General features: G+C 43.2%; 1 protein-coding gene across 1 annotated transcript in view; it reads right to left on the bottom strand.

Annotated features, from left to right (window-relative positions):
- Positions 1–880, bottom strand: part of DPYSL4 (dihydropyrimidinase like 4) — a 58,517-nt gene extending 57,637 nt beyond the window's left edge. Inside the window, exon 1 of the mRNA XM_069753896.1 lies at positions 539–880. Within this exon, the coding sequence (XP_069609997.1) occupies positions 539–880 (342 nt within the window). The remainder of the gene's footprint in view (positions 1–538) is intronic.
- Positions 881–18,313: the final 17,433 nt, after the last annotated feature.

Here is an 18,313-nt window from a genome sequence, read left to right on the forward strand (position 1 = left end):
AGATAGATCTATAGATAGATAATAGATGATAGATAGATCTATAGATAGATAATAGATAGATAGATAATAGATAGATTATAGATAGATAGATTGAGAATAGATAGATAGATAGATAGATAGATAGATAGATAGATAGATAGATAGAGATTATAGATAGATAATAGATAGATGATAGATAGATAATAGATAGATTATAGATAGATAGATAGATAGATAGATAGAGGGATAGATAGATAGATCTATAGATAGATAATAGATGATAGATAGATCTATAGATAGATAATAGATAGATAGATAATAGATAGATTATAGATAGATAATAGATAGATAGATAATAATCTATAGATAGATAATAGATGATAGATAGATAATAGATAGATTATAGATAGATTATAGATAGATGATACATAGATAGAGAATAGATAGATAGATAATAGATTATAGATAGAGAATAGATAGATGATAGATAGATGATAGATAGCAGACAGATAGATCAGATACTTTTGGTGCTGTCTATGCCATGAAGCTTCTCCTTTACCTGAGTGCTCCATGTCTTCTTCTGCCCACGTCCATCTCCTCGGTCATCCTCCTTCTCCGCCGAGCCTTGCCCCTCCATGCTGCCCACACTGCTGCTCTCACTCCCGGACTCGCTGCGCCCACCTGAGCTGGCACTAGATCCGGACCCCTCTACTTTCCCGTTGACACTTTTCTTCCCGACACTCAGGGAATCAAAGTTAATAGTTTTATTTTCGAATGCCCCCTCCACATTGCAGAACATGCCCCCATACTTCTGCCTGGGCTTAGGGCTGCCAGAACCCAGCTTAGAAAAGTAACTGGGGACATCTCCATCTACTTTCTCAGTCCTGCTCCTCTCTGCCATTGCTGCTGGATGTGTGACTCTGCAGTGTAATCCAAAGTGAAGTCTCTTCTTGGTCTGCCAGGCTCAATTTGAGGAAAGGACAGAGTCTACAACGTGTCACATAACCCCCTGAGGTTATAGCCCAGATGGCAGCTACATCTAAGGCTGACAGTGCTGTCCAAGGGTGTGGTGCTGAAATAATAACACTGTCTGCAACAATGGACTGGAACTGAACAAGGTATTTTGGACAGTGTTTAACTTGAGGATATAGATAGATAGATAGATAGATGATAGATAATAGATAGATAGATAAATATATAGACATAGATAGATAATAGATAGATAATAGATAGATAGATAGATAGATGATAGATAATAGATAGATAGATAGATAGATAATAGATAGATAGATAATAGATAGATAGATAATAGATAGATAGATGATAGATAATAGATAGATAGATAGATAATAGATAGATAGATCTATCCCTCAACCTATTGTCTCCTTCCCCACAATCCTGTAGAATGTAAGCCCGCAAGGGCAGGGTCCTCGCCCCTCTGTATCAGTCCATCATTGTTAGTTTGTTTACTGTAAGTGATATCTGTAACTTGTATGTAACCCCTTCTCATGTACTGCACCATGGAATCAATGGTGCTATATAAATAAATAATAATAATAATAATAATAATAGATAGATAATAGATAGATAGATAGATAGATAGATAGATAGATAGATATGGATAATAGATAATAGATAGATAGATAGATAGATAATATATAGATAATAGATAATAGATTGATAGATAATAGATAATAGATAGATAGATAATAGATAGATAGATAATAGATAGATAGATAATAGATAGATAGATAGATAGATAGATAGATGATAGATATATACTGTAGATAATAGATGGATTCATGTACAGTTACGTCCATATATATTTGGACAGAGACATTTTACTAATTTTGGTTATAGACATTACCACAATGAATTTTAAACAAAACAATTCAGATGCAGTTGAAGTTCAGACTTTCAGCTTTCATTTGAGGGTATCCAGATTAAAATTGGATGAAGGGTTTAGGAGTTTCAGCTCCTTAACCCCTTTCTGGCATTAGACGTACTATCCCATCGAGGTGGGGTGGGCTCGTCAGAGGCGTAGCTAGAGCTTTTGCCGCCCGGGGCTGGTCCCGAGCTTGGCGTCTCCCCCCCCCCCCCAGCAGGAATAAGACCTCAGATGGAGAAGTTAAATTGTTTCGCAGGTGAATGTTACCATCACATGATCGGGACTGCAAAAAAAACAAGTTCTGCTTACCTGACCGCGCTCCTGCTCTCTCCACGCAGCTGAAACGTGCACTCGCCGGCGACTGACAATGATGTCAGACGCCGGCGACATGCACACTGGGACTGACGTCAGCTGCCAGCCTCAGATTGGCTGGCGGCTGTTAACTATTGACGTGCGGGCGCGGGCCCGCACGTCAATAGCGTTAAACAGCTGCAGCGCCGGCCGCGGCCTGGTGACCCACCCCCAGGGCTGGCTCCAGGTTTTTGAGGGCCCCGGGCAAAAGAGTCTCAGTGGGCCCCCCCCCCCCCTTTAACACATACCACGATTCATGATGCCCAGATACGGCAGAGAAATCTAGGTATAGTACAATGCCAGATTTCACTTCTAACATGAGTGACAGCTATTGCAAATTCTACAGTGTATATATACAGGGCAGTGGTCCTGTGCAGTGTATATATACAGGAGGAGTGGTACTGAGCAGTGTATATATACAGGAGGAGTGGTACTGTGCAGTGTATATATACAGGGCAGTGGTCCTGTGCAGTGTATATATACAGGAGGAGTGGTACTGAGCAGTGTATATATACAGGACAGGAGGAGTGGTACTGTGCAGTGTATATATACAGGAGGAGTGGTACTGTGCAGTGTATATATACAGGAGGAGTGGTACTGTGCAGTGTATATATACAGGACAGGAGGAGTGGTAGTGTGCAGTGTATATATACAGGACAGGAGGAGTGGTACTGTGCAGTGTATATATACAGGGCAGTGGTACTGTGTATTGTATATATACAGGACAGGAGGAGTGGTACTGAGCAGTGTATATATACAGGAGGAGTGGTACTGTGCAGTGTATATATACAGGGCAGTGGTACTGTGCATTGTATATATACAGGACAGGAGGAGTGGTACTGAGCAGTGTATATATACAGGAGGAGTGGTACTGTGCAGTGTATATATACAGGGCAGTGGTCCTGTGCAGTGTATATATACAGGAGGAGTGGTACTGAGCAGTGTATATATACAGGAGGAGTGGTACTGTGCAGTGTATATATACAGGGCAGTGGTCCTGTGCAGTGTATATATACAGGATGAGTGGTACTGTGCAGTGTATATATACAGGATGAGTGGTACTGTGCAGTGTATATATACAGGAGGAGTGGTACTGTGCAGTGTATATATACAGGGCAGTGGTCCTGTGCAGTGTATATATACAAGAGGAGTGGTACTGTGCAGTGTATATATACAGGATGAGTGGTACTGTGCAGTGTATATATACAGGAGGAGTGGTACTGTGCAGAGTATATATACAGGAGGAGTGGTACTGAGCAGTGTATATATACAGGAGGAGTGGTACTGTGCAGTGTATATATACAGGGCAGTGGTCCTGTGCAGTGTATATATACAGGAGGAGTGGTACTGAGCAGTGTATATATACAGGAGGAGTGGTACTGTGCAGTGTATATATACAGGGCAGTGGTCCTGTGCAGTGTATATATACAGGATGAGTGGTACTGTGCAGTGTATATATACAGGATGAGTGGTACTGTGCAGTGTATATATACAGGAGGAGTGGTACTGTGCAGTGTATATATACAGGGCAGTGGTCCTGTGCAGTGTATATATACAAGAGGAGTGGTACTGTGCAGTGTATATATACAGGATGAGTGGTACTGTGCAGTGTATATATACAGGAGGAGTGGTACTGTGCAGTGTATATATACAGGGCAGTGGTACTGTGCAGTGTATATATACAGGGCAGTGGTACTGTGCAGTGTATATATACAGGATGAGTGGTACTGTGCAGTGTATATATACAGGAGGAGTGGTACTGTGCAGTGTATATATACAGGGCAGTGGTACTGTGCAGTGTATATATACAGGGCAGTGGTACTGTGCAGTGTATATATACAGGAGGAGTGGTACTGAGCAGTGTATATATACAGGGCAGTGGTACTGTGCAGTGTATATATACAAGAGGAGTGGTACTGTGCAGTGTATATATACAGGAGGAGTGGTACTGTGCAGTGTATATATACAGGGCAGTGGTACTGTGCAGTGTATATATACAGGATGAGTGGTACTGTGCAGTGTATATATACAGGAGGAGTGGTACTGTGCAGTGTATATATACAGGGCAGTGGTACTGTGCAGTGTATATATACAAGAGGAGTGGTACCGTGCAGTGTATATATACAGGAGGAGTGGTACTGTGCAGTGTATATATACACAAGAGGAGTAGTACTGTGCAGTGTATATATACAGGAGGAGTGGTACTGTACAGTGTATATATACAGGAGGAGTGGTACTGTGCAGTGTATATATACAAGAGGAGTGGTACTGTGCAGTGTATATATACAGGACAGGATGAGTGGTACTGTGCAGTGTATATATACAGGGCAGTGGTACTGTGCAGTGTATATATACAGGAGGAGTGGTACTGTGCAGTGTATATATACAGGGCAGTGGTACTGTGCAGTGTATATATACAGGAGGAGTGGTACTGTGCAGTGTATATATACAGGGCAGTGGTACTGTGCAGTGTATATATACAGGACAGGATGAGTGGTACTGTGCAGTGTATATATACAGGAGGAGTGGTACTGTGCAGTGTATATATAGAGGGCAGTGGTACTGTGCAGTGTATATATACAGGGGAGTGATGGTACTGTGCAGTGTATATATACAGGAGCAGTGGTACTGTGCAGTGTATATATACAGGGCAGTGGTCCTGTGCAGTGTATATATACAGGGCAGTGGTACTGTGCAGTGTATATATACAGGAGGAGTGGTACTGTGCAGTGTATATATACAGGGCAGTGGTACAGTGCAGTGTATATATACAGGGCAGTGGTACTGTGCAGTGTATATATACAGGAGGAGTGGTACTGTGCAGTGTATATATACAGGGCAGTGGTACAGTGCAGTGTATATATACAGGGCAGTGGTACTGTGCAGTGTATATATACAGGGCAGTGGTACTGTGCAGTGTATACATACAGGAGAAGTGGTACTGTGCAGTGTATATATACAGGGCAGTGGAACTGTGCAGTGTATATATACAGGAGGAGTGGTACTGTGCAGTGTATATATACAGGACAGGATGAGTGGTACTGTGCAGTGTATATATACAGGGCAGTGGTACTGTGCAGTGTATATATACAGGAGGAGTGGTACTGTGCAGTGTATATATACAGGGGAGTGATGGTACTGTGCAGTGTATATATACAGGAGGAGTGGTACTGTGCAGTGTATATATACAGGGCAGTGGTACAGTGCAGTGTATATATACAGGGCAGTGGTCCTGTGCAGTGTATATATACAGGGCAGTGGTACTGTGCAGTGTATATATACAGGGCAGTGGTCCTGTGCAGTGTATATATACAGGGCAGTGGTACTGTGCAGTGTATATATACAGGGCAGTGGAACAGTGCAGTGTATATATACAGGGCAGTGGTACTGTGCAGTGTATATATACAGGAGGAGTGGTACTGTGCAGTGTATATATACAGGGCAGTGGAACAGTGCAGTGTATATATACAGGGCAGTGGTACTGTGCAGTGTATATATACAGGGCAGTGGTACTGTGCAGTGTATATATACAGGGCAGTGGTACTGTGCAGTGTATATATACAGGGCAGTGGTACTGTGCAGTGTATATATACAGGAGGAGTGGTACTGTGCAGTGTATATATACAGGAGGAGTGGTACTGTGCAGCGTATATATACAGGGCAGTGGTACTGTGCAGTTTATATATACAGGAGGAGTGGTACTGTGCAGTGTATATATACAGGGCAGTGGTACAGTGCAGTGTATATATACAGGGCAGTGGTACTGTGCAGTGTATATATACAGAAGGAGTGGTACTGTGGAGTATATATACAGGAGGAGTGGTACTGTGCAGTGTATATATACAGGGCAGTGGTACTGTGCAGTGTATATATACAGGGCAGTGGTACAGTGCAGTGGTACTGTGCAGTGTATATATACAAGGCAGTGGTACTGTGCAGTGTATATATACAGGGCAGTGGTACAGTGCAGTGTATATATACACAGGAGGAGTGGTACTGTGCAGTGTATATATACAGGGCAGTGGTACTGAGCAGTGTATATATACAGGGCAGTGGTACTGAGCAGTGTATATATACAGGGCAGTGGTACTGAGCAGTGTATATATACAGGGCAGTGGTACTGAGCAGTGTATATATACAGGAGGAGTGGTACTGAGCAGTGTATATATACAGGGCAGTGGTACTGAGCAGTGTATATATACAGGGCAGTGGTACTGAGCAGTGTATATATACAGGGCATACAGGGCAGTGGTACTGAGCAGTGTATATATACAGGGCAGTGGTACTGTGCAGTGTATATATACAGGGCAGTGGTACTGAGCAGTGTATATATACAGGGCAGTGGTACTGAGCAGTGTATATATACAGGGCATACAGGGCAGTGGTACTGAGCAGTGTATATATACAGGGCAGTGGTACTGAGCAGTGTATATATACAGGGCAGTGGTACTGAGCAGTGTATATATACAGGGCAGTGGTACTGAGCAGTGTATATATACAGGAGGAGTGGTACTGAGCAGTGCATATATACAGGGCAGTGGTACAGTGCAGTGTATATATACAGGAGGAGTGGTACTGTGTAGTGTATATATACAGGAGGAGTGGTACTGTGCAGTGTATATATACAAGGCAGTGGTACTGTGCAGTGTATATATACAGGGCAGTGGTACTGAGCAGTGTATATATACAGGGCATACAGGGCAGTGGTACTGAGCAGTGTATATATACAGGGCAGTGGTACTGTGCAGTGTATATATACAGGGCAGTGGTAATGAGCAGTGTATATATACAGGGCAGTGGTACTGAGCAGTGTATATATACAGGGCATACAGGGCAGTGGTACTGAGCAGTGTATATATACAGGGCAGTGGTACTGTGCAGTGTATATATACAGGGCAGTGGTAATGAGCAGTGTATATATACAGGGCATACAGGGCAGTGGTACTGAGCAGTGTATATATACAGGGCAGTGGTACTGTGCAGTGTATATATACAGGGCAGTGGTACTGAGCAGTGTATATATACAGGGCAGTGGTACTGTGCAGTGTATATATACAGGGCAGTGGTACTGAGCAGTGTATATATACAGGGCAGTGGTACTGAGCAGTGTGTATATACAGGGCAGTGGTACTGTGCAGTGTATATATACAGGAGGAGTGGTACTGAGCAGTGTATATATACAGGGCAGTGGTACAGTGCAGTGTATATATACAGGAGGAGTGGTACTGTGCAGTGTATATATACAGGAGGAGTGGTACTGTGCAGTGTATATATACAAGAGGAGTGGTACTGTGCAGTGTATATATACAGGGCAGTGGTACTGTGCAGAGTATATATACAAGGCAGTGGTACTGAGCAGTGTATATATACAAGGCAGTGGTACTGTGCAGTGTATATATACAGGGCAGTGGTACTGTGCAGTGTATATATACAGGATGAGTGGTACTGTGCAGTGTATATATACAGGGCAGTGGTACTGTGCAGAGTATATATACAAGGCAGTGGTACTGAGCAGTGTATATATACAAGGCAGTGGTACTGTGCAGTGTATATATACAGGGCAGTGGTACTGAGCAGTGTATATATACAGGGCAGTGGTACTGTGCAGTGTATATATACAGGGCAGTGGTGCAGTGCAGTGTATATATACAGGAGGAGTGGTACTGTGCAGTGTATATATACAAGGCAGTGGTACTGTGCAGTGTATATATACAGGGCAGTGGTACTGAGCAGTGTAAATATACAGGGCAGTGGTACTGAGCAGTGTGTATATACAGGGCAGTGGTACTGAGCAGTGTATATATACAGGGCAGTGGTACTGAGCAGTGTATATATACAGGGCAGTGGTACTGTGCAGTGTATATATACAGGAGGAGTGGTACTGAGCAGTGTATATATACAGGGCAGTGGTACTGTGCAGTGTATATATACAGGGCAGTGGTACTGAGCAGTGTATATATACAGGGCAGTGGTACTGAGCAGTGTATATATACAGGGCAGTGGTACTGAGCAGTGTATATATACAGGGCATACAGGGCAGTGGTACTGAGCAGTGTATATATATAGGGCAGTGGTACTGTGCAGTGTATATATACAGGGCAGTGGTACTGAGCAGTGTATATATACAGGGCAGTGGTACTGTGCAGTGTATATATACAGGGCAGTGGTACTGAGCAGTGTATATATACAGGGCAGTGGTACTGAGCAGTGTATATATACAGGGCAGTGGTACTGTGCAGTGTATATATACAGGGCAGTGGTACTGAGCAGTGTATATATACAGGGCAGTGGTACTGTGCAGTGTATATATACAGGGCAGTGGTACTGTGCAGTGTATATATACAGGGCAGTGGTACTGTGCAGTGTATATATACAGGGCAGTGGTACTGTGCAGTGTATATATACAGGGCAGTGGTACTGTGCAGTGTATATATACAGGGGAGAGGTACTGTGCAGTGTATATAGGCAGGGCAGTGGTACTGTGCAGTGTATATATACAGGGGAGAGGTACTGTGCAGTGTATATATACAGAGCAGTGGTACTGAGCAGTGTATATTTTTCAACAGCCGCCCAGTCCCCCAGCACCTGTCCTGTATATATATTATATATACTGTCATACAGGCTGTATAGATACAGTATATACATATACAGGACAGGTGCTGGGGACCTGGGCGGCTGCTGAAGTATATAATATACAGTATATCAGCTGTGGCCGCCCCAGGTCACCCAGACTGTCAGAATACAGGGATACATCGCACTCACTCAGGGCGGCAAGGAGCTCCTCCGGAATCTGCCTGTCCTGATAAGTTCAGCAGCCAGCGAGGGGCGGGCGGGAGAGCAGAGCAGGAGAACTCTCCGCCCACAAAACAATGTCACGCTGGCTGCGTTCTTAACCCCGATGTGCCTGCACTGCCTGGCCCTGCACTGACTGAAAAGATGCTTGTGCCAGCAGGGCTAGATGCCCGCCCCCCCCCCCCCCGCACCCCCCTTCCTACGCCACTGGGGCTCGTATGCCCACCGACGGGATAGTACGTCATAGCGACTTCCGGCACTATGTGCCAGGAGCAGTCACGGACCGTCCTGGCACATTAACCCCCGGCACACTGCGATCAAACATGATCGCGTTGCTCCAAGGGTCTCTTACCTCCTCCTCCATGCAGGCCCAGATCCAAAATGGCCACGGGGCTGCATCCGGGTCCTGCAGGGAGGTGGCTTCACAGCGCCTGCTCAGAGCAAGCGCCGGGAAGCCTCTATGAGTGCACAGTGCACAGCAAAGCGTCAGATCAGCGATCTGTCACTTTACTGTGATGTCCCCCCTGGGGCAAAGTAAAAGAGTTTAAAAAAAATATTTCCATGTGAAAAAAAAAAAAAACATAAGTAAATAAAAGAAAAAAAAATATTGTTCCAATAAATACATTCCTTTATCTAAATAAAAAAACAATAAAAGTACACATATTTAGTATTGTCGTGTCCGTAACGGCCCCACCTATAAAACTGTCCCACTGGTTAACCCCTTCAGTGAACACCGTAAAAAAAAAAAAATGAGGCAAAAAACAACGCTTTATTATCATGCCACCGAACAAAAAGTGGAATAGCACGTGATCAAAAAGGCAGATATAAATATCTATGGTACCGCTGAATACGTCATCTTGTCCGATAAAAAACGAGCCACCATCCAGTGTCATCAGTGAAAAAATAAAAAAGTTATAGTCCTCAGAATAAAGCGATGCAAAAATAATTATTTTTCTATAAAATAGTTTTTATCATATAAAAGCGCCAAAACATTAAAAAAATTACAGTATGTAAATAAGGTGTCGCTGTAATCGTACTGACCCGAAGAATAAAATTGTTTTATCCATTTTACCAATTGCGGAACGGTATAAACGTCCCCCCCAAAAAAAGAAATTCATGAATAGCTGGTTTTTGGTCATACTGCCTCACAAAAATCAGAATAAAAAGCGATCAAAAAATGTTACATGCCCGAAAATGTTGCTAATAAAAACGTCAACTCGTACCGCAAAAAACAAGACCTCACATGACTCTGTGGTAACGCAAAAAAATATTTTTTTGCAATAAAAAGCGTCTTTTAGTGTGTGACAGCTGCCAATCATAAAAATCTGCAAAAAAACCCGCTATAAAAGTAAATCAAACCCCCCTTCATCACCCCCTTAGCTAGGGAAAAATAATAAAATTAAAAATATATATTTATTTCCATTTTCCCATTAGGGTTAGGGTTAGGGCTAGGGTTAGGGCTAGGGTTAGGACTAGGGTTAGGGCAAGGGTTAGGGTTAGGGTTGGGGCTAAGGTTGGGGCTAGGGTTATGGATGGGGCTATGGTTGGGGTTGGGGCTAGGGTTAGGGTTTGGATTAAATTTAGGGTTGGGATTAGGGTTAGGGGTGTGTCAGGGTTAGGGGTGTGGTTAGGGTTATGGTTGGGATTAGGGTTAAGTGTGTGTTGGAGTTAAGGGTGTGGCTAGGGTTGGGGTTAGGGGTGTGGTTGGGATTAGGGGTGTGTTTGGGTTAGGGTTTCAGTTAGAATTGGGGGTTTCCACTGTTTAGGCACATCAGGGGCTCTCCAAACGTGACATGGCATCCGATTTCAATTCCAGCGAATTCTGCATTGAAAAAGTAAAACAGTGCTCCTTCCCTTCCGAGTTCTCCCGTGCGCCCAAACAGGGGTTTACCCCCACATATGGGGTATCAGCGTACTCAGGACAAATTGAACAACAACTTCTGGGATCAAATTTCTCATGTTACCCTTGGGAAAATAAAAATTTGGGGGGCTAAAAAAAAAATTTTTGTTGAACAAAAATGATTTTTTATTTTCACGGCTCTGCGTTATTAACTGTAGTGAAACACTTGGGGGTTCAAAGTTCTCACAACACATCTAGATAAGTTCCTTGGGGGATCTAGGTTCCAATATGGGGTCACTTGTGAGGGGTTTCTACTGTTTAGGTACATCAGGGGCTCTGCAAATGCAACGTGATGCCTGCAGACCAATCCTTCTAAGTCTGCATTACAAATGGCGCTCCTTCCCTTCCGAGCTCTGCCATGCGCCCAAACGATGGTTACCCCCCACATATGGGGTATCAGCGTACTCAGGAGAAATTGCACAACAACTTTTGGGGTCCAATTTCTCCTGTTACCCTTGGGAAAATACAAAACTTGGGGTTAAATATAATGTTGTGGAAAAAAAAAGAATTTTTATTTTCACGGCTCTGCGTTATAAACTGTAGTGAAACACTTGGGGGTTCATAGCTTTCACAACACATCTAGATAAGATCCTTAGGGGGTCTACTTTCGAAAATGGTGTCACTTGTGGCGGGTTTCAATGTTTAGGCACATCAGGGGCTCTCCAAACACAACATGGCGTCCCATCTCAATTCCGGCCAATTTTGCATTGAAAAGTCAAACGGCGCTCCTTCCCTTCCGAGCTCTGCCATGTGCCCAAACAGTGGTTTACCCTCACATATGGGGTATCAGCGTACTCAGGTCAAATTGCACAACAACATTTGGGGCACAACTTCTTCTGGTAACCTTGGGAAAATAAAAAATTGGGGGCAAAAAGTTCATTTTTGTGAAAAAATATTATTTTTTATTTTTACAGCTCTACATTATAAACTTCTGTGAAGCACTTGGTGGGTCAAAGTGCTCACCACACATCTAGATAAGTTCCTTAGGGGGTCTACTTTCCAAAATGGTGTCACTTGTGAGGGGTTTCAATGTTTAGGCACATCAGGGGCTCTCCAAACACAACATGGCATCCCATCTCAATTTCAGCCAATTTTGCATTGAAAAGTCAAATGGCGCTCCTTTCCTTCCGAGCTCTGCTATGTGCCCAAACAGTGGTTTACCCCCACATATAGGGTATTCGGGTACTCAGGACAAATTGTAAAACAACTTTTGGGGTCGATTTTCTCCTGTTACCCTTGGTAAAATAAAACAAATTGGAGCTGAAGTAAATTTTTTGTGAATAAAAAATTAAATGTTCATTTTTTTTAAACATTCCAAAAATTCCTGTGAAACATCAGAAGGGTTAATAAACTTCTTGAATGTGGTTTTGAGAACCTGGAGGGGTGCAGTTTTTAGAATGGTGTCACACTTGGTTATTTTCTATCATATAGACCCCTCAAAATGACTTCAAATGTGATGTGGTCCCTAAAAAAAATGGTGGTGTAAAAATGAGAAATTGCTGGTCAAATTTTAACCCTTTAATACACTCCAAAGACATACTAATAGAGAATGTAGATTGTGAGCCCCAATGGGGACAGTGATAATGTCTGTAAAGTGTTGTGGAATTAATGGCGCTATATAAGTGAGTAAAAATAAATAAATTGAATATTAGGTGAGAATGGACACATAGGTGTGATATGAATGTAAATAATAGATAGCTACAATAATAGGTAAGTATAAAATATTGCAATGTATTGTCTGCAGCAATGACTTTTTTAAGGGAACAGAACATTGTATTGTAGACATCAGTGGCGTACCACCAATGGCGGCAGACCACGCTGCTGCTATGGGGCTCATGATTCAGTGGGCCAATAGTGCTCATAGTGGGCACCCTCTGTGCTGGGCAGTCTAAAGGGTCAGAAGACGCACTGCAGAGACTGGAGCAGCAGGGGAATGGGGAGTAGTGAGTATGTATTTACTTACTTTTTATGTATGGAGCACTATATGGGGCCAATAATACTGAATGGAGGACTATATGACACCCATTATACTGTAGTGTGGAATATGTGGTGCACATAATACTGTATGGAGGACTATGTGGTGCACATAATACTGTATGGAGGACTATGTTGTGCCCATAATACTGTATGGAGGTCTATGTGGTGCCCATAATACTGTATGGAGTGCTATGTGGTGCCCATAATACTGTATGGAGTGCTATGTGGTGCCCATAATACTTTATGGAGTGCTATGTGGTGCCCATAATACTACATGGAGTGCTATGTGGTGCCCATAATACTGCATGGAGTGCTATGTGGTGCCCATAATACTGTATGGAGGACTATGTGGTGCCCATAATACTGCATGGAGTGCTATGTGGTGCCCATAATACTGTATGGAGTGCTATGTGGTGCCACTAATACTGTATGGAGTGCTATGTGGTGCCCATAATACTGTATGGAGTGCTATGTGGTGCCCCTAATACTGTATGGAGGACTATGTGGTGCCCCAATACTGTATGGAGTGCTATGTGGTGCCCATAATACTGTATGGAGTGCTATGTGGTCCCCATAATACTGCATGGAGTGCTATGTGGTGCCCATAATACTGCATGGAGTGCTATGTGGTGCCCATAATACTGCATGGAGTGCTATGTGGTGCCCATAATACTGTATGGAGTGCTATGTGTTGCCAATAATACTGTATGGAGGACTATGTGGTGCCCATAATACTGCATGGAGTGCTATGTGGTGCCCATAATACTGTATGGAGTGCTATGTGGTGCCCATAATACTGTATGGAGTGCTATGTGGTGCCACTAATACTGCATGGAGTGCTATGTGGTGCCCATAATACTGTATGGAGTGCTATGTGGTGCCCATAATACTGTATGGAGTGCTATGTGGTGCCACTAATACTGTATGGAGTGCTATGTGGTGCCCATAATACTGTATGGAGTGCTATGTGGTGCCCCTAATACTGTATGGAGGACTATGTGGTGCCCCAATACTGTATGGAGTGCTATGTGGTGCCCATAATTCTGTATGGAGTGCTATGTGTGAGACATAATATTATATGGTAGGCTATGTGGTGCCCATAATACTGTATGAAGGGCTATGTGGGGCCTATAATACTGTATGGAGGACTATGTGGTGCCCATAATACTGTATGGAGGGCTATACGGAGTACATGATATTGTATGGAGGGCTTTGTGAGAACCATTGAATGCAAGCAATTATACAGTGTGAAGGCTTTTGTGGGCTCCATAACACTGTATAGGGGGCTGTGTGGGGGGCAGTATGCTGATTAGAAGGCTGGTTGGGGCCATTATACTATTTGGAGAGCTAGTTGGGGCCATTATACAGTGTGAATGGTTGTATAGTGGATATCATACTGAGTGGAGGGGCATGGGGGCCATTATACTGTATGGAGGGCTGTGTTGCGATCACAGTTGGGGCATCACACTGTGTAGGGGTCACCATACTTTGCCAGGGAAGGGGGTGTACAGTAGGGTCAGCATACTGTTTATGCGGAGGGTACTGTGGAAACATTCACTGTGTGGGTATCATACTATGTTTTGGGGGGACACTTGACATCATACTTTATGGGGGTAATGAAAGAGCAATCTAGGGGTTTCAATAGGAGGCAAATGACTTTGTAAGGGCTGCAACTTTGTGAGATATACTCTTCTGTGACCACGCCGAATATTAAGGGGTCTTTTTTGTTTGTTTCTTTTTTTGGGGGTGAGGAACCAATTAGAACTTATGCTATGGGGCCCATGATTTCTATGTATGCCCCAGGTAGACATAGTGTGAATTGAGGATATATACTGTAGTTAGATACTATGTGTTGCTGTACATAGCTCCACAGAAATAAACATCTTAATATATACTTACCTTGTAATGTCTTCACATCCTGTTCCATCCAGATGTGTCCGGATCCCAGCATTCCATGCGGCAGAAGTTCACTGACCTCCATATTGGAACACTCAAGTGATGGGTATCTCAATATGGACACTGCTGGTTGTACCAGCCTCTTGTGCTATACCACCAGCGGAACACCGTCGCATCACACACACACACACACACACACACACACACACACACACACACACACTGTATATGCCGTACACACCACACACACAGTATATTCCTTACACACCACAGACACACACACACTGTATATAGAGGGTATTTTGATTTGTTATATATTAACAGATATGACCAATTTCAATTTTGAGTAGAAATCAAAGTAAACCATGTATTTAGTAAGGTATGGACCAAATAGAGAATCTAATATATTGTGTCGCCCTATGGTCTAACCCTTGGGAGTTGTCTCGTCCAAACTTTCTCTGACCACGGCGAATGGATGTATCCACAGGTCATGTTTCTCCACCATTACAAAGATAAATGAAATATTCCGTGTAGTATAGAGGTAGCTGTGTGACCAGTCTCTGGTTATGAGCTCAGTAGACAGTCTTCATAAACCCTGACTGCAGTAATAGACCCCCACCTCCCACCATTGTATAGAGCTCTGCTGGAGGCGAGTGTCAGACAGGATTCATCAATGTCCAAGGAGACAGACAGATCCTACTGGTGGTGGCTGTCACCCATTAATGCCTACAATGACTTGACATTGGTATTGTCGACTATCATGCTTAATTACCTTCCCCAAGGGATCACCGACCCCTTTTCCTGCCCAACCACCGAATAACGACATGAGTCTCAAGTTGGATATAATTGGCCACAGCGGCCTTTATTATAACAAACAAAACATATAACCATAAATGAGCTGGGAAGGGGTCCTTGAAGCTAAAAATCTGGTGTCACCCAAAGTATAAACAAGTGGACAAGAGACCAACGATAGATTACCCTCAGCCGTTACCCCACAGGCTCGAGAGCACCAAAATACCCCGAAGGGTTACCATTGTCCACTTCCAACTTAGGAATCTGGCCCACCGTTACCAAGATTCCCCCAGATCACCAGACCCGCAACCAAAACTTAAACCAACTGGAGAATCCGTATCCCGACGGACCCCCCAGGCCAATTTAGCACCAACTCCAAGGACCCCTCCCCCCGCCTACAGCCACTATGAGCCGAACAGAAAAAACAAAAACACCCTTGAATCATAACAAAAAAGGGGAGGGCGGGCGGGACTGCTCTCGATTCCACAGAGCGGGAAGTGAAGCGCTCCTCCCCCTGTTCCCACCATACCCCTCGCCGGCAGTACCCCTCCTCCAGGAACGAACCCCACGCCCCCTTTTCTCCCTGCTCCAAACCCCCTGTCATGGCGGCTTTCTCGTACGCCGCCCGGGGGAGGGGGCAGGCGGCTCGCTCCAGCCTGTCTATATAGCCAGAGCCTAAGGCTTGGGAGTACATGTATGTCTCTTTTCTGACAGTCTTTCTTCCAATTTACTGTCTCACAAACAAAAAAAACCCCCACATCAGATGATTAATAAAATAACATAAATCAGATAAACAAACCAAACCGCGCCCGGTGGTCCTTGTCTAGTCCTGGTTATTATGGTTCATATCCTGTACCTATCCCTGAGCCTATATAACTCCTGAGTACAGAGACAGACAGCTTTCCTGGGCTGCATACAAGCTCCATTGATATGTATGGAGCAAACCTGCAAAGTTATACCTTGTGCATATTGTATCTGATGGAGCATAACACACATTTTAATTCATCAGATCTATATTAAATCCAACAGCAAGAAAAAAAAACCCTACAATATTCCTCCATATGAAACCCTTGCCTCCTATAATGGCTCCTTGCAATGATATTCTGGCTTGCTACGAATGTTTATTTTCTGTTTGCTTGCGGAATACAATGGACAGAAGGTTATGTTCTACTTCCCGACATTCCCGATCTTTTGTCATCTTTGCTCACCGACCATTTTACTCCATAGGGATCAATGATCTTTATATACAAGTATTGATTTCTACCTTCTGTCCCTCTGTCAGAACAGGATACAATGGAGACTGATACAAAGCCTCGTGCATAAGGCTAGTTTCACATTTGCATTTAAAAACGCAGCGTTTAAAACGCAAATGCAGGTGGTGAAAAAAACACATGTAAATGCGTGCAAACGTTGTGTTTTGTAGACGCATGCGTTTTTGCATGTGGTAAAAAAAACGTGGCGTTTTGACGCGTTTACATGCGTTTTTTCCTGCGTTTGCGTTTTTGAAACGCATGATGAGAAGTGTGTGACAGCTGCCAATCATCAAAATCAACTAGAAAACCCACTATAAACAGAAATAGCTAGGGTTAGGGTTAGGATCTCTAGGGTTAGGGTTAGGGTTAGGATCCCTAGGGTTAGGGTTAGGGTTTGGATCCCTTTATCACCTTTATGGTGGGGGGTGGCTTATCAGTGTGTAGTCTTGTTTTTTTCTATTGAAACGCATGCGTTTAAAAACGCAAGCAAACGCATGTGCTTAAAAACGCATGCGTTTACATAGACAGCAATATGTTTTTTTGCCGCAAAAAAACGCATGCGTTTTTTTTCGGCAAAAAAAACGCCTCTAGAAATTACTACATGTTGCATCTCCGGAACAAAACGCAAGCATAGAAACGACGCATGCGTCGTCAAATGCGGCAAAACACATGCAAAAAAACATACATGCGTTTTTAATGTTAAGTATAGGAAAAAAGACGCATGCTTTTTTTTTGCGCTAAAACGCAGCGGCAATAAACGCAAATGTGAAACCAGCCTAAAATGGGTCCTGCCCTGGACTTTACATCATAATCAACAACAAATATGGAATTAGATGCATTATATTATGCCATAATCCCCATAAAAAAAAGTCCCAATTAAAAAGAGGTCAAAATAATATTTGCAATAATTTGATGAAATAGTGAATTGTCAACCACTGATTGTATTCTAGCAAGATAAATGGAAGATGGAGGAACACTGAAAGACCAAACAGCAACACATCGTTCTACTTTGGAGCTGCATAACTTCTTCAGTTTTATTCTAAAGACATTGAATCAATACTATTATTTCATGGCCAATTCATGACAAATTACTGCACCAGATATTGTAGAGGGACCAAGACAAAGGATTCCTTTGTGTTGAAGAACCCAATGGATCACCGGTAAGGCAAGGAACTAGGCAAGTATAACTTTGTGGTGGGATGGATGCTGAAAATGTTAATTGTTGTTCCGGTATCACCATTCAGCTGTATAAATCCTCTGAACTAGAGACTATACTGTGGACATGCAAGAATTGGACATAACAGTGAAACTAATTACTGGGGAATAATATGAAGAAAATCCTGCTAACTCACAACCAGGTGGACGGATCACGCGTGTGTGGACCAATAGGAAAAGACGAAAAAGATCCAGATCCCTTGATCCAATGTCGTTAAAATTGGCATTTATTCAATAATCCGCCTCAAAAAATCTAACACATTTCAGATC

This window comes from Ranitomeya imitator, chromosome 2 (genome assembly GCF_032444005.1).
Source record: "Ranitomeya imitator isolate aRanImi1 chromosome 2, aRanImi1.pri, whole genome shotgun sequence".
In the NCBI taxonomy this organism is placed as follows: Eukaryota; Metazoa; Chordata; class Amphibia; order Anura; family Dendrobatidae; genus Ranitomeya; species Ranitomeya imitator.